Source organism: Epithele typhae (genome assembly GCF_022376455.1).
Source record: "Epithele typhae strain CBS 203.58 chromosome Unknown BXZ73scaffold_39, whole genome shotgun sequence".
Taxonomy (NCBI): domain Eukaryota; kingdom Fungi; phylum Basidiomycota; class Agaricomycetes; order Polyporales; family Epitheliaceae; genus Epithele; species Epithele typhae.
In genome coordinates this window covers 130,945-153,490 of record NW_025954230.1, presented here as the reverse complement: position 1 = coordinate 153,490, position 22,546 = coordinate 130,945, and the positions used below count along the sequence as shown (strand labels likewise).

Sequence of the window (22,546 nt, the reverse complement as noted above, 5' to 3'; positions counted from 1 at the left end):
GTCTTGGTCCGAAAGGGTTCACGTGCTGCGCGAAAGGAGGTCACCGGATGAACATGTTGATTCCGCACTATAGAGGGCGTAAAAGTGCAGCATAGTAGACGGAGATGCATGAGGGAGGAGGCAGAGGAGAAGGCCCGCTGGAGCTTGGGAAAGTTTCAGCGCTACTTGAATATTAGCGCTTTCTGTCTCCAACTTTCATGTGAGTAATGCTAACCTGTCTACCCACCTCCGACATCTGGTCTTAACATCGTCTCCGGTCCCAGAAACCCGCGATGCTGGTCTTGCAGAAGCTGGAAGATGTCTATCAGTGCGCACGGCACCCTGGGAGTTTTACCACCGTCAACTGCCACCGTTGTACACCTTACCCGTGGACCGCCTGACCGTGTTCTGCGGACCGGACCTCCGCAGCGATAGGTACAGGTACATAGTGACCACGTCCTCCGGAAGTCCTCCCAGACCCCCAGACCTCTCTCCACGTCGCGTTCAGGACCTGAAGCCACTCGATGATGAACGCCTCTGTACGCGCCGACGCGATCTTCGACCTCAAGGGCCGTGTTGCCGTCGTCACCGGCGGCGGAACGGGCATCGGCCTGCACATCGCGACGGGACTGGCGGAAAACGGTGCGAAGGTATACATCACCGGGAGGCGGAAAGAGGTGCTGGACAAGGCGGCGAGTGCATTCGCCGCGGAGCACAAGGGTAACGGATCCATGATTCCGTGAGTTCTTTATCCTCAAGTACGATCTGAGCCGCCTTAGACTGTTCCTGATATCGCGTCTCGTGCAGGCTCACGATGGATGTGACGTCTCGCGAAAGCATCGCTGCGGCGCGCGACCAGATCGAGGCCGCAGACGGCAAGCTGCACCTCCTGGTGAACAAGTCAGCACGCGTCCCGCCTCCGATCCGTCCTCAGACTCAGACACACTCTGACACGCCCCGCAGCGCCGGCCAGGTCGGCCCCGTCAGCCCTTGGTTCGAGGACCCGAACGCGCCCCAGCGAGCGAGCGCGGACGCGACGGGCCGCGCACTCTTCGCGGACGCGTCCTTTGACGACTGGGCGCAGATCTACAGCGTCAACACGTTCTCGATATGGTTCGTGACCACCGCCTTCCTCGGTCTCCTCACCAAAGGCAGCGACGACGTCTCTGGGTACACTTCCTCCGTCGTGAACATCACGAGCGTGAGCGGACACGTCAAGCTTTCGCAGAACCACGCAAGCCCAATTTGTACCCTCTCTCCTGAAGGCGCACCTGATCCGCCTGTGGCAGTTCGCGTACAACAGCGCGAAGGCGCCGCGTCCCACCTGAGCAAGATGATGGCGACGGAGTGGGCGGTCAAGGGCATCCCCGTCCGCGTGAACGCGATCGCGCCCGGCGTGTGGGAGTCGGAGATGACCTACGACGAGGTCACGCCCGAGCTCGTCGACCGCATCGGCAAGGGGCTCGTGCCTGTCCCCACGAAACGCGCGGGGAGGTGGGTGGCACTCTTCCCGGCGCCTCCAGAGTTTCGTGCTTGCTGACGCCGTTGGATCTGCGCACAGGCCAGGCGAGATGGCGGGGACTGTGATCTACCTGGCGTCGCCCGCCGGGTGCTACACGAACGGCCAGGAGATCGCCGTCGATGGCGGGTACCTCGCCGTCAACCCGTCCACCGTCTGAAGCAACAGAGAGTGGCATGGACGCACAAGCGCGTGGGGCGTACATAAATGCTATACATGGATATGTACGATACATGTGTGGGCAGAGAGCACTATTTACGGAAGTTACAGTAGGAGTATAAATTACGCGCGCTGTAGGATTGCCATAGGTGCGAAGAGCCCCCGGCGCGGCGGGGACGAATGTACGTGTACATGTACGTAGACGAAGACGGTCCCGGTCCGAGGTGCGGAGTGGGGGGAGCTTGGACAGCGAGAGCAAGAGCGGTGGGCTACAGTGTGGAATGGTAAGGTACGTGTGTAGGGAAATGAAGGTCACAGTGGTGCGGACGGGGTCGTAAATGAGGGCGTGCATGGATATCGTACCAGATAGGTGCAAAGTCCGGTGTCGTGTCAGGTCGTGATCACAGCCAGAGACGCGGATAGCAAGGAGAAAGCAAGCAGACGAGACGGCAGCGCCCGCCCGACCAGGTACCTACAGACCAACAACCATCCATCCGAAGCGCATGCGGATCTTGCATTGCGTCAGGCGAGCGAGCGTTCAGCGAAAGCGCGCCTTCTTCACCGCGCGCGGGTAGCGCAGGTCCACCTCCCGCCCGCCCTCCCACACCCTGAGCGCGATCCCCGCGGCCTGGAGCCACGCGAGCGACCGCCAGTCCACGCCCGCGCAGTCGCGCACGTACACCGCCGCGAGCGGGGGCGGCGGCAGACGGAACGCGCCCGCGCCCGCGGCCTGCAGCTGCAGCGGCGCGCCCGCGACGCGGCCGAGCACGTCGACGAGCGCGTCCGCGGTGAGCTGCGCCGGGGCGCGCACGAGCGCGAGCGCGCGGAGGCGGCGCGGGGCGACGTGCCGGAGCGCGGCCGCGAGGAGCGCGTGCGAGAGCGCGGCGCCCTCGAGCGTGAGCGTGAGCGCGCCGGGGGTGCCGGGCGGGACGGCGGCGAGGAGGGCGGGGAGGAAGCGGTCGTCGAGCCAGGCGTGCGCGAGGTGGAGGTGGTGCAGGGGCGGGAGGCGCGGGAAGGCCTTGAGGACGGTGCGGAGGTGGGGGAACGCGTGGCGCGCGGGCGGGGAGACGAGGAAGAGCGCGCGCAGGGCGGGGAGCGAGAGGTGCGGGAGGGCGTAGGTGAGCGCGGGGGGCACGTCGGGGCCCTCGACGTAGAGCGCGAGCTTGCGGAGCCGGGGGAGGTGCACCGCGCGCGAGAAGGAGGCGGAGAGAGCGTAGCGCGAGGGCGCGTCGCCCTTCCAGGGGAACGCGAGCCGGAGGTCTTCGAGGTTGCTGGAGACTTGGAGCATGTAGAGCACTTCGGCGGACGCGTGGGGCCCGCGCGTGAAGCCGTGGTGCGTGTAGTCGAGGAAGGTCAGGTTCTGGAACAGGGAGGGCGTCCACACGAGCCGGATACCGTGGATGGTCGCTCGACGCAGGCGAGGGGCAAACCCGTTGAAGAGTGCGAACTCCTTGGTGTCGTCGTTGTCCGGGTACATGAGAGTGAGCTCACGGAGGAGCGGGGCTTCCATCGCGGGGGAGTGCCACAGCAGCGGAGAGGGCGGCGTTCCACAGGAAAGGAGCGTACCCTCGAAACCGCACCTCGAGAGAGCGCCAGCGGTGGACGTGCGGCGCGACAGTGTGCATGCATAGCTGGACGTGGTTGAAGTACGGAAGAGGGGCGAGGGCGACCTGTGGAGCGAGTTGCACATCGAGCGTACACGCCTTGGCGCGGTGGATGCGCTGCGCCCACATCGCGAGACTGCCAGAGTCGAGCGTAATCCGCCGCCAGAGCCGCGGGGTGTGTAGCGCGACATAGCGCCAGGCGCGGCAGACGTGCGAGACCGTCACGGGAAACATGGCGTCCTCCTCCGCACCGAGCACGAAGACATGGGCGAGCACCTCGGGGGGCAGGAGGGTGATACGGTGGGGATGACGGACCGGGACGTACGCGGCGTTAGCGGTTGCAGCGGCGGCTGCTGCAACTGCCTGTTGAGACGCGCGCTGTCGACGGTCATGTTTGGGGGGCTCTGTGGGTGCGTGAAGAGCAGCGTTAGTCTCCGTTGCAGAACACGAAGCAGCACGCGCGGTGTTGCGGAGGGACGACTGACTGAATTGAGGTTCTCTTCTCCTGCGTGGAATGAGAATCCGTCAGTCGCACGGCGAGGCTTCTAGGGCGAGACGCGCGCACTCACTCTACCGCGTAGAACGCTTTGACCGCGTCGAGGATGGAGCGCGAGAACGCGGAGGGCTCCTGTTGCACGCGGGCACGCTTGAAGGGAAAAGGCATGTCCCGCGGGGCGGGAGGTCGGTGATCAGGAGGAAGAGAACGGCCGCACGGGTGCGGGAACGCGCATTATGTATATATGTGGGCGCGCAGGGCCGGGGCGGAGGACGGAGGGAGGGAGACGAAGGAGGGAGGCAGTGTGGGGAGACGTAGTGGCTGGGAAGGCCCGGGGCCGGGGGAGCGCGCGCGCGGAGAGAAAGGAGGGGGCCTATTGTAGGGCAGTTCCCGCCGAAGACAAAGCACGACGGCGCGGGCGGGAGCGCGTCCTCCGGCAGATGAACCGCAGAATTGAGAACCGCGCGAGTGAGAAGGGAGAAATGCCGCGAAGAACGCCGGAAAGGTCGTCCTGGGCTCGAGTGCCTGCCCGAGGCTCCGCTGCACGGGACGGAGGCGCGCGCGCGCGGCGGGCGTCGGTCTCCGGCGGGTCCTGTGGGCAGTCTTGTCCTCGTACGTGTCGCGTCCTCGTCCTTTCGACTGTCCGTCGGTTTCAAGATGCTAAACTCGAATCGGGATGTGCGGCCCGCCCCCAGTCGGCGCCGTCCTCCGTGGGTGCAGCACCAAGGCTCCGATGGCGATAAGGCAGCCACAAGATGCAGCAGTCAGACAAGACTCACCGCCGGTCTTCCATTGCGCACAACCGAGGACAAGACATTTCATTATCCGCGGCTTCGGGAAACGAGGGTGGGTCATCCGGTCATGACCCGAGTCTGCACCCGGCTTCCACATGATAACAGGTTCGGCTAGTGTCCATTCTTCGCCCAGAGCACCTGTAGCGGCATAAACAGATATTCAGTGACAGAACGTCGGAAGATGAACATCACCGCCGTGCTTATAAGTTGACTCGCTTCAGAATGTTTGCGGTGTAAGCTTGAGGACCCGGCTGCCTCTCCCCCGGACCTGCACTGCCTCGTTGGCAGCTCCCGAGTGGTGGTGCCCAGACGGAGTGGTTGAAGCCTCCGTGCCGCACCATACGACTTGAATGCATAAGCTGGTCCTGGACCGTGTTCCGCGCCGAGATCGCCGATCGAGGGACCGTTCTCGCCATGTTTGGCTCGCTGAGGCCTGGTGAGGACCTCAGCGGCCATCGCGGTCCAGCCAACCATTAGAGCTATGGGCGGTTCCTAAGCGGGGTTCCGAGGGTGGTATCTGAAATCGATGTTCTTCGATTGTTGACCAAGAGCCAAGGGAGCGTATGGCTGGATGGAGGGTGTCGAATTCTATGAAGGGAAGAAAGCATTCATTCCTGCAGAACACGCACAACAGTTTCTAGGGCACTTCATATCCGGTCCAGCATAGGAATTCGGAGCCGCGGTTCCACCTGTGGTGCTGGTGTTGCGAATACTGGCGGGAGAGCACCGGAATGCTATGACGCTACCACTGCGCGCGTACCACAGCCACGGGGCGTGTCTGCGTAGATAATGAGCGCCATTCCTTCACAGTTGTCGGGAGGACGCTAAAGGTATGATAAGAAGGACGTAACCATTCACGCACTACAGCGCTGGGACAACCCGAAAAGTTCCATCATGGGGGCACGGCGAGCGTCGCAGGAGATAAGATAAGATGCGGCGCGATTCGGTACGTCATCAACAAGCGCCCATGTCCTTGCACTCAGCTGGCTCACAGTTCATACAGAAACACCATATGATCCACCAAATTCGCGGCTTCATCTTTGGGATTGCCAGAAAAGTGCGACTTAGGACCCTGGAAACCGAGTGGGGCGACCCGGACGTAGCAGGCTTTCCTGAGGATAAAGCGTGCGGCCTTCGTCGTCAAGTTCGGTCCGAGCCTTGCGGGGCACCAAGTCTTGCCCTGGAACGTTGGGCGTACCGGGACCAATGTGGGTTCCGTTCGGCGGTGGATGGATGACGGAGAACTGGGCGCGGCGTCATCGCGAGCTTTAGAACGCGCTGCGCCGCGGTACTTCGCTGCCGGCGGGACGCCAGGAGATTGGTAGATTAACGAGGATGAGAAAACACGTACCTTCATAGAAGTGGGGAACAACGCTTCGGTGGTCAGCAGATCTTGTTGTACGGCAACGGTCTAGATGGGCCGGGCTCTTCTAACTTATGACGTCCTATCAAGGTTTGTTACCTGCAGAGCAAGCGCATATAGTAAGCTCTGAAACCAGGAGCACTCGAATGCACATCTTGCCATCCGCAGAGGGATCTTGGCCACAACGTGTGACACTCTGAAACATATCTGGACACAGTATCGCGAAGGAAACTGAAGAGCCAAGAGAACATACCTGCGACTGGCACCACAACGGGGGTGCACAACCCTCGACGTTCCTCTACGAGAAAGTGCACTTACTCGAGAGAGCACATCATGTTGCTAGTCGAAGAATATTATCCATACAGAGTCTGAAGAACAAAGAGAGTGGTGGTAAATGCAACGAGGCCGTCGCGCGCGTCCCGGACGCCAGCGACAATGCAGCCGCCACGTGGAAACCACGCCGACCGGCTTCCCGCGACCCGGATCCAGAAGTCGGACCTTTCCACAAGCTTTCAAGCTCAAGCCACGATCTATACATCCGCGGGACCATGCCATCTCCGCCAAAATCTCCGCGAACCTTTCCGGCTTCTCCCAGTGCTGAGTGCAGATGATAAAAGCAAAGCACCAACACGGTCAGCCTGAGACCACCGAACGCACTCGTGCGAGTCACTTACAAAATGGTTGCACTCAGCATGCTTTCCTCCGCGTCCGACTCCGCGCGTTCGCACCGCACCGTCACCGCGGACGCGCACGCGATCGAGCCGTTCATCAACGTCGCAGTATAGCAGGTGCACACGCGCCCGCGTCCACACCGTTGTCAGCGCGCTCTCCGGAGATATCGGGGACCGGGGGTAGTACAGCGCACGTTGGACGTGTGCGAGAAGTGCGGCGTGCAGTCGAAGATGAGGCCTATGCCTATGAGGAGTCAGGACCGTGGTCACGTATCCTGCATTGTTAGCATAGCGCCGCACACGCACAGAACGGTCTCCTAACCCTTCCAGTCTGCGGTCAGCGAGAATACCGAGTCCTATGGCGTGGTTTGGGGTCGAACTCATAGGCTACCGGTCAACCCAAGCTGGATTCGAACATGGGCTCCCCCGGCCTCGGCGTCGCGCGGGCCCGCCCCCCGGCCCGGCCCGGTCCTCTAAATTCGCCGCTGCGGTTTGCTGTATTTATCACCATCCTTCAGTCATCGACGTCCGCAGTGCACAGACCGACAAAATTTCAAGCCGCACGCAAGACTCGATTTGCGGATCGGAAGGGCGTTAACAAGCGTGTTTGTATACTCAGGAACTCGCAGACTCTGAAACGAGAGACGCCAGCTCATTCGGTGACAGAGGCTGTGTACATACGCTTGCCAATAGTTCCCGACCTCGGAGTTGCCTCTCCGCGTCGTCCCTGATGGCCACATAATCTACCGTCCCGACGTCTCCAACGAGTTGGCGGCGGCGTTCGCATCACAACACGTCCAAAAGACGTGCGTAATGTCGCAGCAACTTTCCGGAGTTGGTCAGACGTCTCGTCATGCCCATCGGACATCAAGGTGATAGACTGGCACAGAATGTCCGAAAATCAACAGTATATAAACTCGAGAGAGCCTTATTTCGACTCACCAGCATCCTCTTAGCACACCTGCCTGCCGACAGCTCGTCTCTTCCTTTGAAATTATCAACCTCGACGCGTCATCGACCACCATGCGTTTCTCCGTCGTCTTCTCTTCCTCGTCGCGCTCGCCGCAACCACGGCGGAGTATCAGCCACCGTGCACGTTGCTCCGACTCCCCACTTCGAGCCGCTGATGGTCGGGTCCTTCGTTCTCGACCCGAAAGCGACGAACCCGTACACCACTCCGCAAGGCACACGTATCCACTCGCAAATCCTGGGGTATGCAGACTCCTGGTTGGTCGGATGTCGAACGTTCACTAACAATGGATGTAACACAGGGGCAACTTCACAGACCTGTCTGGGAAACTGGTTGCCACATTGTTCCCGACGTCGGAGAACGGCAGGATGCTGGCGGACGGCACCTTCTACCCTGAGACCACCTTCATCCTGAACTTCGTGGCGGAGAACAAACTCGCATACGTCCGCCTGAGGGGTGTCGGGTGAGTCCCGTCCACATTCCTTCTACGCGGTGGACGAGGCTTGACGAGAATCATAGCGTATTTGGCTCGGGGGAGTACCTCTACGCGTAAGTCCGAGTCGATCCCGATGTCCGACCGCCTGACGACGAGCTGATCAATAAACGTAGGCATATCGAGACGGAGTCGCAGACGTACGGCTTCCTGAACACCCGTTTCATCATCGCGAACAACAGCATTCCTGCGGACTCCCCCCTCACCCCGCAAGTCACTCTGTTCGGCTTGGTGTAGACGTTACAAGAGGGATCCCGTCGAACAAAGGAGATGGGGCATACTTAGTGCGAGCGGTCTGCCTGTATTAATGGGTTGGCGACAAAATCAAAGTCGCGGCTTCTGAGTCGTTTCCTGGCTTAGCACCGCTTCTCGGGCGAACACTGTGTGCAGTCGTGTGCCCGGAATAGCGAATATGTGCGCTGCTCCACGTGTTGAACGACGCTCCGCGCTGATGCCACACATCTCGTCATCGGCAGGATCTGGGGGACGTACACTTCATTCGCAGAGCCATATCGATACAGTGGGTTTACAAGTTGTCAACAGCAGACGACAAAGAGGCACAACTGAATGTGAACGACATGAGCGTATTTCACCAACAGAGCAGTCCACCCAACACGTACCTCCCCTCAATCACTGCGTCTTGTTCGCCTTCGTGAGCAACGTGTCGTCGAACGGATCTCCAAACTCTGCAACACCTCGCAGATCAGTCTTCCATCACTCCATCTAACCCTCCCCCTCCCCCATCCAGATCGCATAAACCAAAGACCACTCACGTTTCTTCAGCTGCTCCATTAGCCCCACATCGACCAGATCGTCTACCCGCCCCCTCCCCATCGTGCCCGCCTCCCACCCAACCCCAGACGGGCCGTGGTGGCTCCCAGGCCCGCCCGCGCGAGCTCCGTCCTTCCGCCTGCTCTTCGTGTCGCGCGTCCCACCCAGGCCCATGAAGGACGTGTTGCCCCCGAGGCGGCGCTTCGGGCCCGCGGAGAGGGAGGAGAAGAAGCCGCTGTGCTGGGAGGACGACGTGCCCTGAGGGTAGTCGGGTGGGGCGTTGTGGGCGGAGCCGCCAGGACGCGGGAACTCGTCGAGCTCGCCGGCCTCGAGCTCGACGGGGGTGTCGGAGGAGTCGTCGGAGGGCGTGGGGGAGGCGCGGTCGGAGGTCATGGTGGTGGCTAGGAGGAGAGCTAGTCTGCCGGGGCGCTTCTGGCGGACGGTGCACTTGGTGGAAACTTCGGTGCGCAACACTCGTACCCTCCGCGAATGGGCAGGCGGCATCCATCTGAGGCTGGTCTCTAAAGTATCTCATGTCTTGTTCTTCCAATCTCGCGTGTTTCCAATCCCTTTGTCGACAACCCACTACTTCGGCGGACAAGCGGCGGCGGCGGCGAAAGGCCATCAGGAGTGAGTGCGCATAAGTACATACTCGATGAATCCACAAGTCATTAGCCCCGTTGCTGACACCTTAAAGCTTCTTAGACGTTTGAACGACAACATATGTACCTGCCGTTCCCGCCGAACTCGCACGCAACTAGGTTCTAGTCTGTACGGATACCACGCGGTGACCGTTACCGTCCCCTCGATCCCAGATTTTCCGTTGAGGAGACTATTCCTAAATCCGCTGGTGCTACATACTGGCAGATATCAACACCACGGAGCTGTGCATGTTCTCCACGCACTGGAACGACGGAGGCAGGCCAGACTGGCAGACTACTCGACAGGCGCGGTTGACAGAGAAGGGAGCTCCATGGTGGATGCGTGCTGCGCGGGCTATGCGGGCTGATGAAGCTAAGCTTGAATCTCCCGAGTAGTCTTGTCCCTCGTACTTAGAGTGCTGATGTCTTTTGTACTCACTCGCCCTCGATTGGATGCTAGATCCTAGAAGCCACTGATATCTGCCTTCGCCCTGCATCCCAGTGACCCAGTCCACTCAGACAAACCCATCAACCTCAGCCGTAAAGCTCACCACCGCTCCACGTTCTCTAGAACCCTAAGTTGCCTCCGCACTGGGAAGGCTCATCCCCTGCTGCCAGAGGCATGAGGCATCTCTATCAAGTCGTTCCATGGCGCCCCGCAGTCGTTCCACACCGCAGCCGCTCTTCAGCGTTCCTCGGGTCACAAGACGAGGCAATGCCAGTCAACATGGGCGCGATGACACGTCAACGTGGTGGCCGAAAAGATATAAGTTGCTGTACGTCCTTCGTCCCCTCGTCCACTCTGTATGCTTACGCGCGCTGCGACCAAGCCCCCTTGAAGCCCTTTTCATGCTCGGCAAGCGCATTTGCAACGGAGCCCGAGTCAAGCTGAGCAAAGCGTGGCGTGCCCACCCACGCCTCTTCAGCGGGACGCTCGCGACGCTGTTCCTTGGGGTAGTGAGCGCCACGATGCTCGTCTCGGACGTCGGTCTCGCCTTTGGCCGAACCATTCCGGTCATGGACGGCTTACAGCTTCTTTCTGCGGAAGAAGGTGCCCCAGGAGTAAGTAGTACTTGGGTTTCTCTCCATTCACTCGTCCGACAATCAACCTCAGATCGGACTGGTATTCGTACCGTTGGACATCGACCTCGACTCCGCGTCCGTCACTCTCACCTGGTGGCCAACTGGATGCAACCAGGCCTCCCCTGGACTCCCTCCGGACTGGAACGACACTGCATCAGGAAGGGAGCTTTCGGGTGTCGGATGTGGGCAGACCCTTAACTCGTTCTCGCTGTGGGTCGACTCGTATGTTCCAGTGCTCACGTCGCCGGCGTCGGTTTTTGACATGTTGTGACAGGAGTCTTTCATACACATGGGATGCCTCGAATAGCGCTGTCGTTCACGCCACCGGGACGTACAGCATCGGGTACGCATTCTGGTACACGACGTCACTACGGAGCTTGGCTTACATCGCTCAGATTTTCCCCACAAGAGACCTTTGAGACCGCTCACAACTTCACGTGGATCGCCCCGATGGAAACACTTGCTTTCCGACGGCAACACTCTTTCTCTGCCTGGTACCCGTTTGACGAATACCACTTGTCCACGACGCTCGAGGTATTCGGAGGAGACGTCAACGCCACAGCTCTCCCCATCTACTTTGTCCACCAGTACGGAGGCCTCTCGGGATACGACCTGACCGTCACGGCCATCCATCCGGCTTGGACTCCGCGCTCCAACCGCGCGCTCTACGTCATGTTTTCCATCCGTGTGCGCATTTTTTCTGCTTATCCCTTTCGGGTTGCGCACGTCTGACTCGCGTCCCCACATCCGGGCAGCGCTGCGTCGGGGCGAAGACCTTCGCGGTCACCCTCTTCCTCACCAACTACCTCCTCGCCGCCGCGATGGTCTGGGTGGCGATCTGCGCGCACTTCGGGCGGCGGCCGCTCCCCGAGTCGGCGCTCTTCCTCCCGCTGACGAACATCCTCCTCCTGCCCCAACTCCGCGCGGCGATGCCGGGAGTGCCGGACTTTGGTGAGTCTCTGAGTCGCGTCGAGACTCGCAGGTCTGGTCGGTAATCTTCCGATGTGCACGTGGCACAGGCATCTTCATGGACCTCTTCGGGTACTACGTCAACATCGTCGCGGTGAGTGGTCCGTCTGCGTGCGGTCTGTTGGACAAGCGTGCTCACGCGCCACGAAACTCGGAAAGATCGTCTTCTCCGCGCTGTTCATGTTCCACAAGATCATGCGGAACCGGCTTGCGATGGACCGTTTCCAAGATATCGAAGGCGCGGCATGCTCGTCTGCGGAGCTTGTGCCGTCTCCCGGTCACGCTACCGTGAAGGAGTACGGATCATCGAAGGCGCCGCTCTCTTGGGTGAGAAATACGATACTGAGCATACCGAGGACATTGCTACGAAAGAGCAACGATCGAACAGGCTCGAAACACGGCATTGACGTTATGTTCTGGAAATTGAGTGACGTTCGTCTATTGTTGTACGGTATCCGGTGCGATGGAGTGCTGGAATACCACTCCCCTCTCACGCACGCTGCGCGAGTCCGATCATCGTCGAGCTGGAATGCGTGACGTCATCTTCTTCCTCTCGGCCACTTTAATATTTAATTAGCGTGAGAAGTCGGCTGTTGCTACACAACGCCACCACGAGATGCTCTGATACCAGACACCAGGGCATACCGAGCTGATCGCAGACTTCTAATTGTCGCGTACCCTCATCACGAGGCCTTGTGCTGGAAAGGATTGCTAGCTTTTGGGAAGGGCGCGGTGCCTTGCCCTGGTCCCGCGGCGATGGTGGAAGACATGGGCCTATATCACGAGTTCTTCAGGCTTCCGCCGTCTTCTGGCCATGAAAGGAGCGACGACACAAGACGAAACAAGAATGAGAATGTGACGATGCGGCAAATTTACACAAACCAGCCGCGACGGACTGACGGCCCGGATAATCCCGCCCCAAGCGCGCGCGGCGAAAACTGCGCTCGGTCGACTTCTTGTTGCAACTGCCTTGCTCGACCTCCCCCGTCCGCGCGATGGGCCGCAGCGCAAAGTTCCACAAACGCCAGGTACGTCCGAGCCGCGTCCACCTCGCGCCGCGCCCCTTCTGACCGTGCAGCAGGGCGCGAAGAAAGCCGCGAGCAGCGCCGCGCCGGCCCCCAAGCCCGTCTCCAAGCCCAAGCCCAAGCCCGCGCCCGCTGCAGCGTCGGCGGCACCGGCGCGGGAGCGCAAGACGCACACGGGCGCGAAGCTGCGCGCGAAGGCGGGCACGCACAGGCAGCGCGACGGCGCGGAGGGGCATGTGCTCGGCGCGGCGGACTACGTCGCGCTCATGCTCGGCGGCCGGCGGAAGGCCGCGGCGGAGGCGGCGAGGCTCCCCAAGGACAAGGAAGAGGACGAGGGTGGGGTGGGTGATGCGGCGATGGAGATGGGGGAGTGAGCATGTGGTGGACGGGCATGGGACAGGGGACGGGCCCTGGCGGCTAGCGGCAGCTAGCCAGTCGGTGCGTCTGCAATTGCGGTGGACGAGGAGGAGCTCAATGCGAGTCCCTAGCAACTCGCCGCGCTGGCACTCGCACGCTCTCCCTTCTGACGGGATCAGCGGCCTAGCCAGAAGAGCTGCGAGGGCGAGGCATTGTGGTGGTATCACGTCCCTGTTCGCGCGTCGGCCTCTCGGCCGCGGATCCGCGATTCAGCAAAGTGTGCATCCCGAATTCATCGATCATTTATAGAGGAAGCATCTCCTGGTCAAGATCACCAGCCACGCTGCCGGCAAATCCGCCGTCCACGGACGGCCCCGAAAACCGGTTTCAACGCCGTGGCCAGCTGGCGGACGAGGCCGAGGCAAGCACCGGCACCCTTCGAACGTCGGACGGGGGGCGTATGAGCCTCGCTCGACTTGCCCGCGGTGACGAGCGAAAGCACCCCCACACTTTTAGTCTTTCCCATCGATGCTCGGCTTCCAGGAGCCCGACGGCCGACGACCGGCGACGCTCCCCTTCTCGGCCTTCAATGGGTCTATGTTTGTATGTCACCGCGCGCATCGCCTCGCGCTACGAACCACGTACGCCGCTATTCCCGTCTTTGCATGCGCGCTTCTTCTCGTCCGTCCATCAGGCGTGTATGTAAGATACGCATTCATAGCTGCCCACTCATCTCGCGGTCCGTACGGCAGGTCATCACGGCTCTACAGTTCATCTCCGTGCCCGTCCCCGCAACGCCGGACTGACCGGGGTTCAAAAGGACGCTTGGCTCGACCCGCCCGCCTTCCTTCATTCCGCCACTTGTCCGGCGCACCCGTCAGGCTTCAGGACTCAGACACGCGCGCGCAAAGGGGGGACAGCGAGAGCATAATCGATACTTATGTAGGGTATGGCTCGTTGCGGGGCGTAGTCCTACAGAACGGTGCTTGTGCTAGGCGTACAGCTAGAGATACAAATGTTACGAACCCGCGCCGCAGGGCGCATTCACCGATCACCGAGACGAGACCTGCAGTCTGGCAGTGGAACGAACGAACAACGGGCCGCGCCCGGAGGATGAGGGACGACGCACCAAGTGGGGTCGGCTGGCTATACTGCCTCTCTCTACTCTACATCTAAGGGCACGTAGTAGGGTACGGGGTGGGCAGCGGGCGAGTCCTTGGCACTTGGCCCGAGGCAGTCAAGGGGGGCAGGGCCGGGCGGGAAGAGGGGGAAAAGCGACGATGCAATCGTCCAAAGAGCGAACGCGGCCCTGGGCACGCGAGTGTTTGCAAGTGCAAGTGGAAAAGTATGCACAGCGAAGGGTCAAGGAATATCGGCGGCACGGCGGCAGCGGGCAGGCGGTAAGGTACGTGGAGGGATGTCGGTGGGCAAGTGGGCAAGTGGTTGGGGTCAAAGGTCTCGCCGGGAGGGACGCGGCGACCTCGGCGTGAATTCCGGGCGACGGGGGTCTTCGCAGGAGGAGGATAGAAGGTGCTGCGACGTCGCCTTGGGTTGGGAGGGAATTTGATCAACGGCGGAGGCCGTTGACGTGTGGACCGTGCACGGAAGTCTGAACGGGAATGGCAAGTGCACGGCCGCATCGAGGCGGGTGACCAAGGTCCAGAGCTTGAAGAACGGGGAGGAGGAGCGGGGGTGGACAAAAGGAGCGAGTGTTCGAACCCACCCAGAAGGACCCACGGTATGTCACAGAAATCGGAAAAACCCTCCAGCTACCTCAACCCTGGCTGGTCGGCGGCTCTGGAGGGCTGAGAATTGTGAAGCCCGACAGACCATCGTCCCAGCTCGCACCCGAGCCACGCGGGCTCTCGCCGTTCCCGCTTCTCCGGAGGGCGCGTCGCGGCATCGTCGGGCCGGCAGGCAGCCCAAAGCTCTGGCGGCTCGCGGGCACGGCGCCAGCGTCGAAACTCGGGCGCGCACCAGGGCTGGGCAGTGGTGACGACGGCAGCGTCGCGAGCGGGGGCTCGCGGAAGGCGCGTAGGCGCGTCTGCGAGAGGTTGAGCGGCCGTGTACTACCCGCGCTCAGCTGGCTCTGGTTGCTGCCATTCCGACTATGCGAAGCCGTGCCGGAACCAGAGGCGGACCCAGCGGGGGAGAAGCGACCAGAGCCCGCTATCGACTGCCGGGACTCGTAGCCGGCCATGTACGCGGACGAGCGGAGGGTGGCGGGAGCGATTGCAGGAGGGCGCGGGAGGTCAGGGATCTCGTCGCCAGCGCCGCCACCATAGCCATAAACGGTCGCCATCTCGAGGATGTGGTCGATCTCGACGGTAGATACCGAGCTGGCGGAGATCGACTTGACCGACTGTCCCCGACGGAGCGCGGAGCCCGACGAGAGCGAGTTGTCCGGGGTGGGTGCGAGGCGGCCCCAATATGGCGACGTTCCCGGGATCTTCTCCGTGTTCGGGTCGTACGCGGACTCGCGTTCGGCGACGGCGTACGCCGTGCTCTCGTACGGGTTCGGCGTGCTCTTTCTTGTCCGGTTGAACGTCAGCGCAGACCCGACCGACGCCGTGTTGCCCATCGCGGTCGCGCCCAGCCGGGTTTGCGTCTGGATCGACTCGCGCGCCGAGAACGCGCCGAGAATGGGGCCTGCCGCCTGCTCCCCGAACGGATCGCGGGGGTCGGGCGTGGTGGGCGTGACGAGCGCGCCGCTCATGCGGATGTACGGTGGGTCGAGCACGTACTGCGCGGTGGGGTCCAGGGGCGACAAAGGTTCCGTCGGGCGCAACGACATCTCCGGCTCCGACTGCATGGGGAGCGTCGACCGCTTCTCAACGTCGGGCGTGGCAGGGATGTCCGCGAGCTTGTCAAACCGGCCGGTCCTGCGAGCCTGGGACCGCCGCCGACAGAACCACCCGAGCATGAGCAACGCCAGCAGACCGACAACTCCCGATGAGACCGCGATGACGATGACCGCAATCCTGCGCAGGGAATGAGCATCTGATCTGCGCGGGAGACGGTGATGGATCACGTACTTGGGGGTCACCTTCTGCGTGGACGTCGTGGCGGTCTGAACCGTCGCCACATTTGACAGCAAGTCATCGGGGATGCAGGAAGCGTCGCTGCTCACATCGCCCGTGACGGGGACCAGGGAGGCCGTCTCCGCGTACCCGTCATCGTCCTCGAGGAGGAGCATCGCGGTGAGCCCCCGATGGATACTTCCGACGAAGGTGCTCACGCCCGCGACGGCGTCGACGGCGGTGTTGTTGAGGAAGTGCGAGGCCGCCCGGGGGACGAAGGCGCGGACGGTGGGCGGGCGGGCGACGGTGGGGTCGAAGGAGACGTTGAAGTTCTTGCACTGGGAGAGACCGCCGTCGATCGAGTAGCGGGGAGTGAAGGAGTTGGCGGGTGGGAGACACGACTGGTCGTTGGTGTCGGAGGGCTTGATGACGAGGATGTCGGAGATGAGGGCGGTGCTCTTGTTGGTCCGGTCATCGAGGGAGGCGACGAACTGGGTGCCGGAGGGGAAAGGGAGGAAGGTGATGGCGACGCCGGTCTCGGAAGAGGCATTCCAGGCGGAGGGAGGGAGGGGGATGAAGACGGGGGTGCCGTTGACGGGGAGGACAGAAAGGTGGAGGGCGCCGGGGGACTGACCGCCTGCAAAGGAAACAGTGAAGTTGCCGCACTGCTGGACGGTGGAGAAGGAGATTTTGGCGAACTTTGCTGTGGCAAGGGAGGGAGCAAGAGCGGCGAAAAGAAGAGAGCCGACCAGGGCGGCGAGGAAGGAGAACATGGCGCGCTCGACGGCCGGGGGCAGCGGGCAAAGGAGCGGACGCGGTCCTGCTGGTCCTGCTTGGGATGCAAGCGAAGCCGATGCCTATGTCTGGGAGCGCACAGACATCCAGAGGCCCAAGGCTGCTGGTGAAGAAGGAGAAGGCGGGGGAAGAGAGGCGGTCGGTCTAGCGCCCGCTACGCGCGACACAAGAGGCCGGCGCCATCCGCATCCCAGGCCCGCGATCACGTCCCTGGCCTCTCCCGCCCCCCCGCGGCCCAGGCGGCCCCCGTCGTCTTCCGCCGCCCTTTCGAATTCCACCCGCCAGCTCCTCCCAGCGTCGCCACGGCGACGCACCCGCCACACAATATACAACAATCGACCGCCGCCACATACATGCGACCTCCACCGGCCCCGACGCCCCCAGCGGGCCCCAGGCGCCGAGCGCCGTCCCCTGACCTTAATGTCTTCCTACTCATCGTACATGGCGTGCTCCGTACCATCCTCTCGCTCACCGCACGCCCTCTGTCCACTCCCGCCCCTCACCCTCGTGCCTCTTCAGCTGCGTCCGCCATGGCTCCCACGTACGCCCGTACTTGTGCACCAACCGCTGCAACTCCTCCCGCTGCTCTTTCTGCCGCCACGCCATCGCCCATCAGCCGTGTGCAGTTAGACCCATCACCTGTGCACTCACCAGATGCCACGGCTCCTGACCCCCATACACCTCCGTAAACATTTCTCCCACCGCGGGCTTCGGGAGCGCCTCCGCCTTCTTGTACGCAGCGAAGACCTCAGTCTTGAGCCGCTTTCCGAGCGCCATCTCCTCCTCCTTCGACCACCATCCCCGTGCCTCGAGGAAGAGCCGGAAGCGCACGATAGGGTTGTCGAGCCGCTTCCTGTCCTCGACCTCCTTCCGCGCGCGGTACGCGAACGAATCGTCCGACGTCGAGTGGTGCCCCACTCTGTATGCGAAACGTCTGTCAGTCCCGGGAGCGCCCTGCCGAGCCCGACACGGACGCACCGGTACGTCATCGTCTCGACGAGCACAGCGCGGCCTTCGTCGATGCACCGGCGTCGCGCTTCCTTCACGGCGGCGTACACCGCCAGGACGTCGTTGCCGTCGACGCGGATGGTGTGGATCCCGTATCCGGGGCCTCGCGCTGCGATACCGTCCCCGTAGTACTGCTCCGACGATGGCGTCGAGATCGCGAAGCCGTTATTGCGTGCAATGAATACCGTCGGGGACGGGATTGTGGATGCTATGGAAGCGGCACAGCGTGGCGTTGACCGTTTCAATATACGGTGGGGGTACAGTTTGGTGAAGCGTAAGGTTACGTCTGTCAGTGATGACCAAGAGATCAACAGACCTAGTAGCATGCCCGCATGGAAGTCGCCTTCCGATGCGGCGCCTTCGCCAAAATAAACGACTGCACAGTTCTTGCCTCGTCGCTGTGGATCACGCTTGAGCGCGTAACCGACACCCGCTGCCTGCGGAATCTGCGTTCCGAGGGGCGACGAAATAGTGTGATAGTGAAGCTCCTTGGAACCGTAGTGCTGCAAAGGCAAGATGCAAGGGCGTCAGCACTTGCTCGCCACGATCGAGTCGAAACCCTTCATCATCTATGAACGCCTCCCCACCATCGGAGATGGAAGACGAGAGAACGTCACTTACGACAGGCATCTGCTTCCCCTTGCCGGAAGAATCTAGGTGCGTGCCAAAGCATTGGTTCATGATGTTGTCAAGGCCGAAGCCACGGAAGAGAAGCACGCCAGACTCGCGATATTGAGCTGTAGAACCACGTGGGCATACCGACGTCAGCGAATGAATGGCACGAGTCAGGAACGAGCGACTGACCGAGTACTCTTCATTTAGGCCGCGTGAGAGGGACAGAGATATAGACAGAACGTGAGCATGCAAGACAGAAGTCGGCACGGACGCGGCACTCACTCGTCGTCATGTGCGAACGCCGCCGCCGAGCCAATAATGGCGGCTTCCTCGCCGTACTATAGCACGAACGCGTGTGAGTTCTAGGACCGGAATTCTCGGGACTGGCTATCTTGAGCCACTCACTGCGGTCATCTGCGGGGCGTGCGAGCGGCCGAGCTAAGCATTGAATGTGGAATACGGATGCCGAAGAAGCACGCACGTAGAAGACTATGCGACCTTGGCGCTGGAGGTTGTACAGGACGTCGTCAAGGATGGGGAGTTGCACCATGTTCTCGTATCTGCGTCCCGACGAGCGGAACAGAAAGGCGGTGAGCTCGGGCACGCCACCAGACGCAACTGCCGAGCACTAACATCTTTCGAGCGAGCGCCTCCTCAATCTGCGCATATAGCCAGGGTTCTCTTCGTGGGTACTCGGTATATGCACGCAGACTGATTGGTACGTACCTCCGGGACCTGTGCACCTTCAATTGGCTGGCCTGCGCCGTCCAGCACTCGGTACGTAGGTATCTGCTTCCCTCCCGGCGTCACTGAGTTGAAGAAGTCGAGGCTCGACGTAATGGGAGACTGTGACGCCGGAAGGTTGCCATGCGGGAGTTCTGGAAGTCGTGGTGGTATACCTGCAATGCCTCTGCGAGTCTGTACGACGCGGAGGATTTGGAGGGCGCGGGCGCGTGTCGGACGGATCATGGTGGTGGACAGAAGAGTGTAGTGCCCGGTAGGCGCTCGAACGAGAGTGTGGGGTAGAGCCCCGTCGGGCCGGAGGATGCCGCCCTCCGTTTCGGGCAGCCAGCATGCTGAACGCCATTTGGGATGGAGAGCCTACCATACTACGGCTACAAGCATGCCGTGACCGACAAGCCGTGCAATGCATAAGTCCAAATCTTGGAGCATTAATATAATTGTATCGACGCGAAAAGAGCGACGAAGTACTATAACATGATAGGTAAGTTTGTCCAGTCCTGCGTCCGCGTACAGGGATAGTCCTATAAAGCCGATCCGGCGGCGCGTACGAAACACAGAGAAGGGCGAAGGTGAGGAATGCAAATGAGGGAGGAGTACTGTACAGTACGGGGATGCTGATGCGTGTATGCGTTGTCGTAGTAGGTCGTAGCAAGTCCCCGGCGGGAGGAGGATAGCATCCAGCCTCGTATTTCACTTTTGATCCGTCCAAGGGGGAGCAGGCACGTTTTCCCGCCCGGGAACGATAAATACCTCATATAACTATCCACGAGGTCTTCGGGTCCTATGCTGGATCTCGGGTGTACGCTGATAAGACAAGGAGATTGCAACTCACACGGCCTGCCCGATTGAATGTCCCGAGCTCGACACTTCTGTCACATCCACTCCAGTCTCATCAATACTCGCCCTGACATCCCTCGATATCTTCTTCGGCGAACGCTGCAGCCAATTTCGTGGTTGGCTCGGCGCGGTTGCGGTTGCAGTCTGTGGACCAAGGGTGGGGGAGGTCTGGCCAAGTGCTTGCTGCGCCGCGAACATCGACAACCCCAAAGGGCTCGCCGGAGACAACGTTGCTTCAGGGCTTTTCAGTTCCATCGGGCCTACGGCGTTGGTGACCACAAGCGGGCCAAAGCCAGGCGGAGGCATTGGGCTACCCGGGACGGTGCTAAACCTCGTCGGATTTGGTGGGGGAAGAGAGTCGAGAACCGGTGCCGGCGTAGACCGCTGCAACAGCGGGCTCGAGCTCGTGGCAGACGCGTCCGTCGTGTCACGTGAATGGTAAGCGTCGCTGGGCAGCCGCGGAGGCGCCGCGGACACAGTGGTGACGAGCGACGACATTGACGCAAACGGATCGGCACCAACGAGCGACGAAACGCTTCCATTTCCTCCACGTGGGCGCATCGGCGGAGGTAGCCCGTGTGCAGCGGCTGTTGCAGCCTGGGGCGGACTGGTGGTACTCCGACCCATGACGTCGTCGACGATGTTGCTAAGGTCGACCGCGCTGGCTGCGCTCGTGATAGGGTCGACTAGGAGGCTGCTCTGGCTTGGGGGTGGCCAAACCGCCTCACGGAAGATCGAGCCCGTCTCCGCGCGTTTGCCCATCAGGTGAGGGGCTACCACGCCGGGAGGCAGTCCGCCGCGGTAAGGTGTCGCTGCGCGCTGCGGGTCCATCGCTGGACCGCCGAGCGACGGCGACGGTGTTTGGAAGGAACGCGCGAGGGGTGATTGACCAGGGATGGGCGTACCGACGGTGTTGGTGCGGGAGTGAGTGGAGGTCGATGCGGGGTAGTCGCGGTAACGTTGTTCCATGTCCAAATCGTCGTCTTCGCCCTCCAGCAGGCGCGCACGGGGCCGGGGAGTCAACCGCTTGAAAAAGGATGACTTCTTGTGCTGATGACGACGATAGAAGACGAAGAGGGCCACCAGGAGGATAATAAAAGCCACTCCTCCAACAGTGCCAGCGATGATGTCACGCGTGGTGGCAGAGGATCCTCGACTATCGTCGTTAGACAGGGTGGTAGGGATGGTGGTGGTGATCTGGAGAGGAGGGTATCAGAACTTCTATTCACGAGCGATGGAGGGGTAGGGGGTTTCGGGCGTATTTTGGGTGATGAGCAGGGGTCCTTCCTCGCGATCCCGTATATATCCAACATGTTCGATAGCTCTGTCCGCAAATCCGCAACTCTCGCGCATTTGTGCTCCACCCACAAGACAAAAGTAGCACAGGAGTACATACCGTGGTGGATGTGCCATTGATGACCGTGGCGATGGAGGTTGTGATAGTGGTTTGGGCGGAAGAGGTAGAGGTAAGTTTGATTGACGCCTGAGTAGCTGCTCCGACAAGCGAAGTCGACGAATCGGTGGAAGAATTGGTTGAAGTTGGAAGGGATGTCAACGGAGATGGAGTGGCGGACGTAGAACTCGATGTCGTCGCGGGAGATGTTGAAGTTCGGGTTGTCGACGTAGTGTCGGGAGTCGTTATAGGTGTTGTTGTTGACGTTGTGTCCGTGGTAAGCAGATCGGAGGTGGTGGTGGTGGAGGTGGAGGTGTCGACAGGTGGTGATGTTGGATTGGTAGTGTCAGTGCTTGAAATGGTTCTACGCGAATGTAGACAGGGTTGAGGCGGGAAAAAGCTGAAAGATAGTGCATACTACTTACGAGGTTGTGGTACTCTCGGTGGTGCCCGTTGTGGGGCCGACTTGCCCTGTTGAGCTAGAATCGGTCGTTGGATCTGTTGTCGTGTCGCTGGCGTCACGGCCAGAAGCAAGAGCAGTAGTGCCGGTTACAGTAGAGGTGGATGACTGAAGTAGAGGGTGTCAGAGCTGCGCGGTGGAGACAAAGGGGGGAGCATACTGTGTCTCCAGCAACGATGGAGACCCCTCCATTGGTGTCTGTGGGTGCGGCGGTGATCGGGGGAGACTGGCGAGGAAGAAACTTGCGCCTTTTCGCGGGATAGCACCCAGAAGAACCGCAGTGGAGGGGCATGGACTATCAGAACGAGGAAGGGGGTAAGGTCATGGAAAGAGAGCTGGACGGATTTCGCCGTGCACCCGCCATCGCGACTCTGCTTCTGATCACGTGTGAGGCAGTGACGCCGTCAACGGCCGCACCCAGCCGCCCTCCCACCATCGGTCGCCTATACCACCACCACCCAGTTACTGCCACTGCCACGCTCTGGCAACGTCGACCCTCCCTTTCATTCTGCGCCCAAGCTGCACCTGGCTGCCTCCCGCATCTACCAACTGCGCGGCCGCTTAGGTAATTTGGGCATGCTAAGCCTCGCAACCGCTATGAAGTTCTCGTACGTCAGCGGGTTTTTGATCCGTCGTTCGTGTGTATACGGCCAATAATCCGTTGAAGTCAACGGCCATCCATCGTAACTCGCGAGCACGTGTGGCTGGTCGGCGATGGGGGCTAAACTTCTGCATCTCCAAGATTGCCAGTCAAGGCAAATATGTGGCCGTCCTTGGTAC

General features: G+C 61.2%; 8 protein-coding genes across 8 annotated transcripts; 3 read left to right on the top strand and 5 right to left on the bottom strand.

Moving 5' to 3' along the window:
- Positions 1-506: 506 nt before the first annotated feature.
- BXZ73DRAFT_50070 (NAD(P)-binding protein) lies at positions 507-1,658 on the top strand (the record flags this gene model as incomplete). Its single annotated transcript, XM_048020370.1, has 5 exons — positions 507-718; positions 787-879; positions 943-1,226; positions 1,290-1,473; positions 1,541-1,658. 5 exons carry the CDS (start codon positions 507-509, stop codon positions 1,656-1,658), a joined length of 891 nt encoding a protein of 296 aa, XP_047875910.1.
- A 537-nt stretch (positions 1,659-2,195) lies between these two features.
- Positions 2,196-3,925, bottom strand: BXZ73DRAFT_91115 (uncharacterized protein; the record flags this gene model as incomplete). The annotated part of the gene is made up of 3 exons (XM_048025870.1): positions 2,196-3,143; positions 3,184-3,663; positions 3,836-3,925. The coding sequence occupies 3 exons, from the start codon at positions 3,923-3,925 to the stop codon at positions 2,196-2,198; spliced, it is 1,518 nt and encodes a 505-aa protein (XP_047875909.1).
- Positions 3,926-7,711: 3,786 nt separating this feature from the next.
- On the top strand, positions 7,712-8,285 carry BXZ73DRAFT_79050 (uncharacterized protein; the record flags this gene model as incomplete). Its single annotated transcript, XM_048023000.1, has 4 exons — positions 7,712-7,797; positions 7,857-8,018; positions 8,075-8,104; positions 8,165-8,285. The coding sequence occupies 4 exons, from the start codon at positions 7,712-7,714 to the stop codon at positions 8,283-8,285; spliced, it is 399 nt and encodes a 132-aa protein (XP_047875908.1).
- Positions 8,286-8,678: 393 nt separating this feature from the next.
- BXZ73DRAFT_103269 (uncharacterized protein) lies at positions 8,679-9,212 on the bottom strand (the record flags this gene model as incomplete). The annotated part of the gene is made up of 2 exons (XM_048015526.1): positions 8,679-8,734; positions 8,822-9,212. 2 exons carry the CDS (start codon positions 9,210-9,212, stop codon positions 8,679-8,681), a joined length of 447 nt encoding a protein of 148 aa, XP_047875907.1.
- A 1,097-nt stretch (positions 9,213-10,309) lies between these two features.
- On the top strand, positions 10,310-12,137 carry BXZ73DRAFT_79048 (uncharacterized protein; the record flags this gene model as incomplete). Its single annotated transcript, XM_048022999.1, has 8 exons — positions 10,310-10,522; positions 10,575-10,765; positions 10,818-10,886; positions 10,939-11,230; positions 11,299-11,494; positions 11,563-11,606; positions 11,672-11,839; positions 12,090-12,137. 8 exons carry the CDS (start codon positions 10,310-10,312, stop codon positions 12,135-12,137), a joined length of 1,221 nt encoding a protein of 406 aa, XP_047875906.1.
- A 2,531-nt stretch (positions 12,138-14,668) lies between these two features.
- BXZ73DRAFT_103267 (uncharacterized protein) lies at positions 14,669-16,687 on the bottom strand (the record flags this gene model as incomplete). Its single annotated transcript, XM_048015525.1, has 2 exons — positions 14,669-15,875; positions 15,930-16,687. The coding sequence occupies 2 exons, from the start codon at positions 16,685-16,687 to the stop codon at positions 14,669-14,671; spliced, it is 1,965 nt and encodes a 654-aa protein (XP_047875905.1).
- A 490-nt stretch (positions 16,688-17,177) lies between these two features.
- BXZ73DRAFT_50068 (branched-chain alpha-keto acid dehydrogenase E1-alpha subunit) lies at positions 17,178-19,301 on the bottom strand (the record flags this gene model as incomplete). Its single annotated transcript, XM_048020369.1, has 10 exons — positions 17,178-17,300; positions 17,361-17,628; positions 17,688-17,925; positions 18,034-18,220; positions 18,339-18,454; positions 18,522-18,529; positions 18,615-18,670; positions 18,793-18,892; positions 18,966-18,991; positions 19,059-19,301. 10 exons carry the CDS (start codon positions 19,299-19,301, stop codon positions 17,178-17,180), a joined length of 1,365 nt encoding a protein of 454 aa, XP_047875904.1.
- A 603-nt stretch (positions 19,302-19,904) lies between these two features.
- BXZ73DRAFT_50005 (uncharacterized protein) lies at positions 19,905-20,882 on the bottom strand (the record flags this gene model as incomplete). Its single annotated transcript, XM_048020359.1, has 2 exons — positions 19,905-20,034; positions 20,110-20,882. 2 exons carry the CDS (start codon positions 20,880-20,882, stop codon positions 19,905-19,907), a joined length of 903 nt encoding a protein of 300 aa, XP_047875903.1.
- Between the last annotated feature and the right edge of the window lie 1,664 nt (positions 20,883-22,546).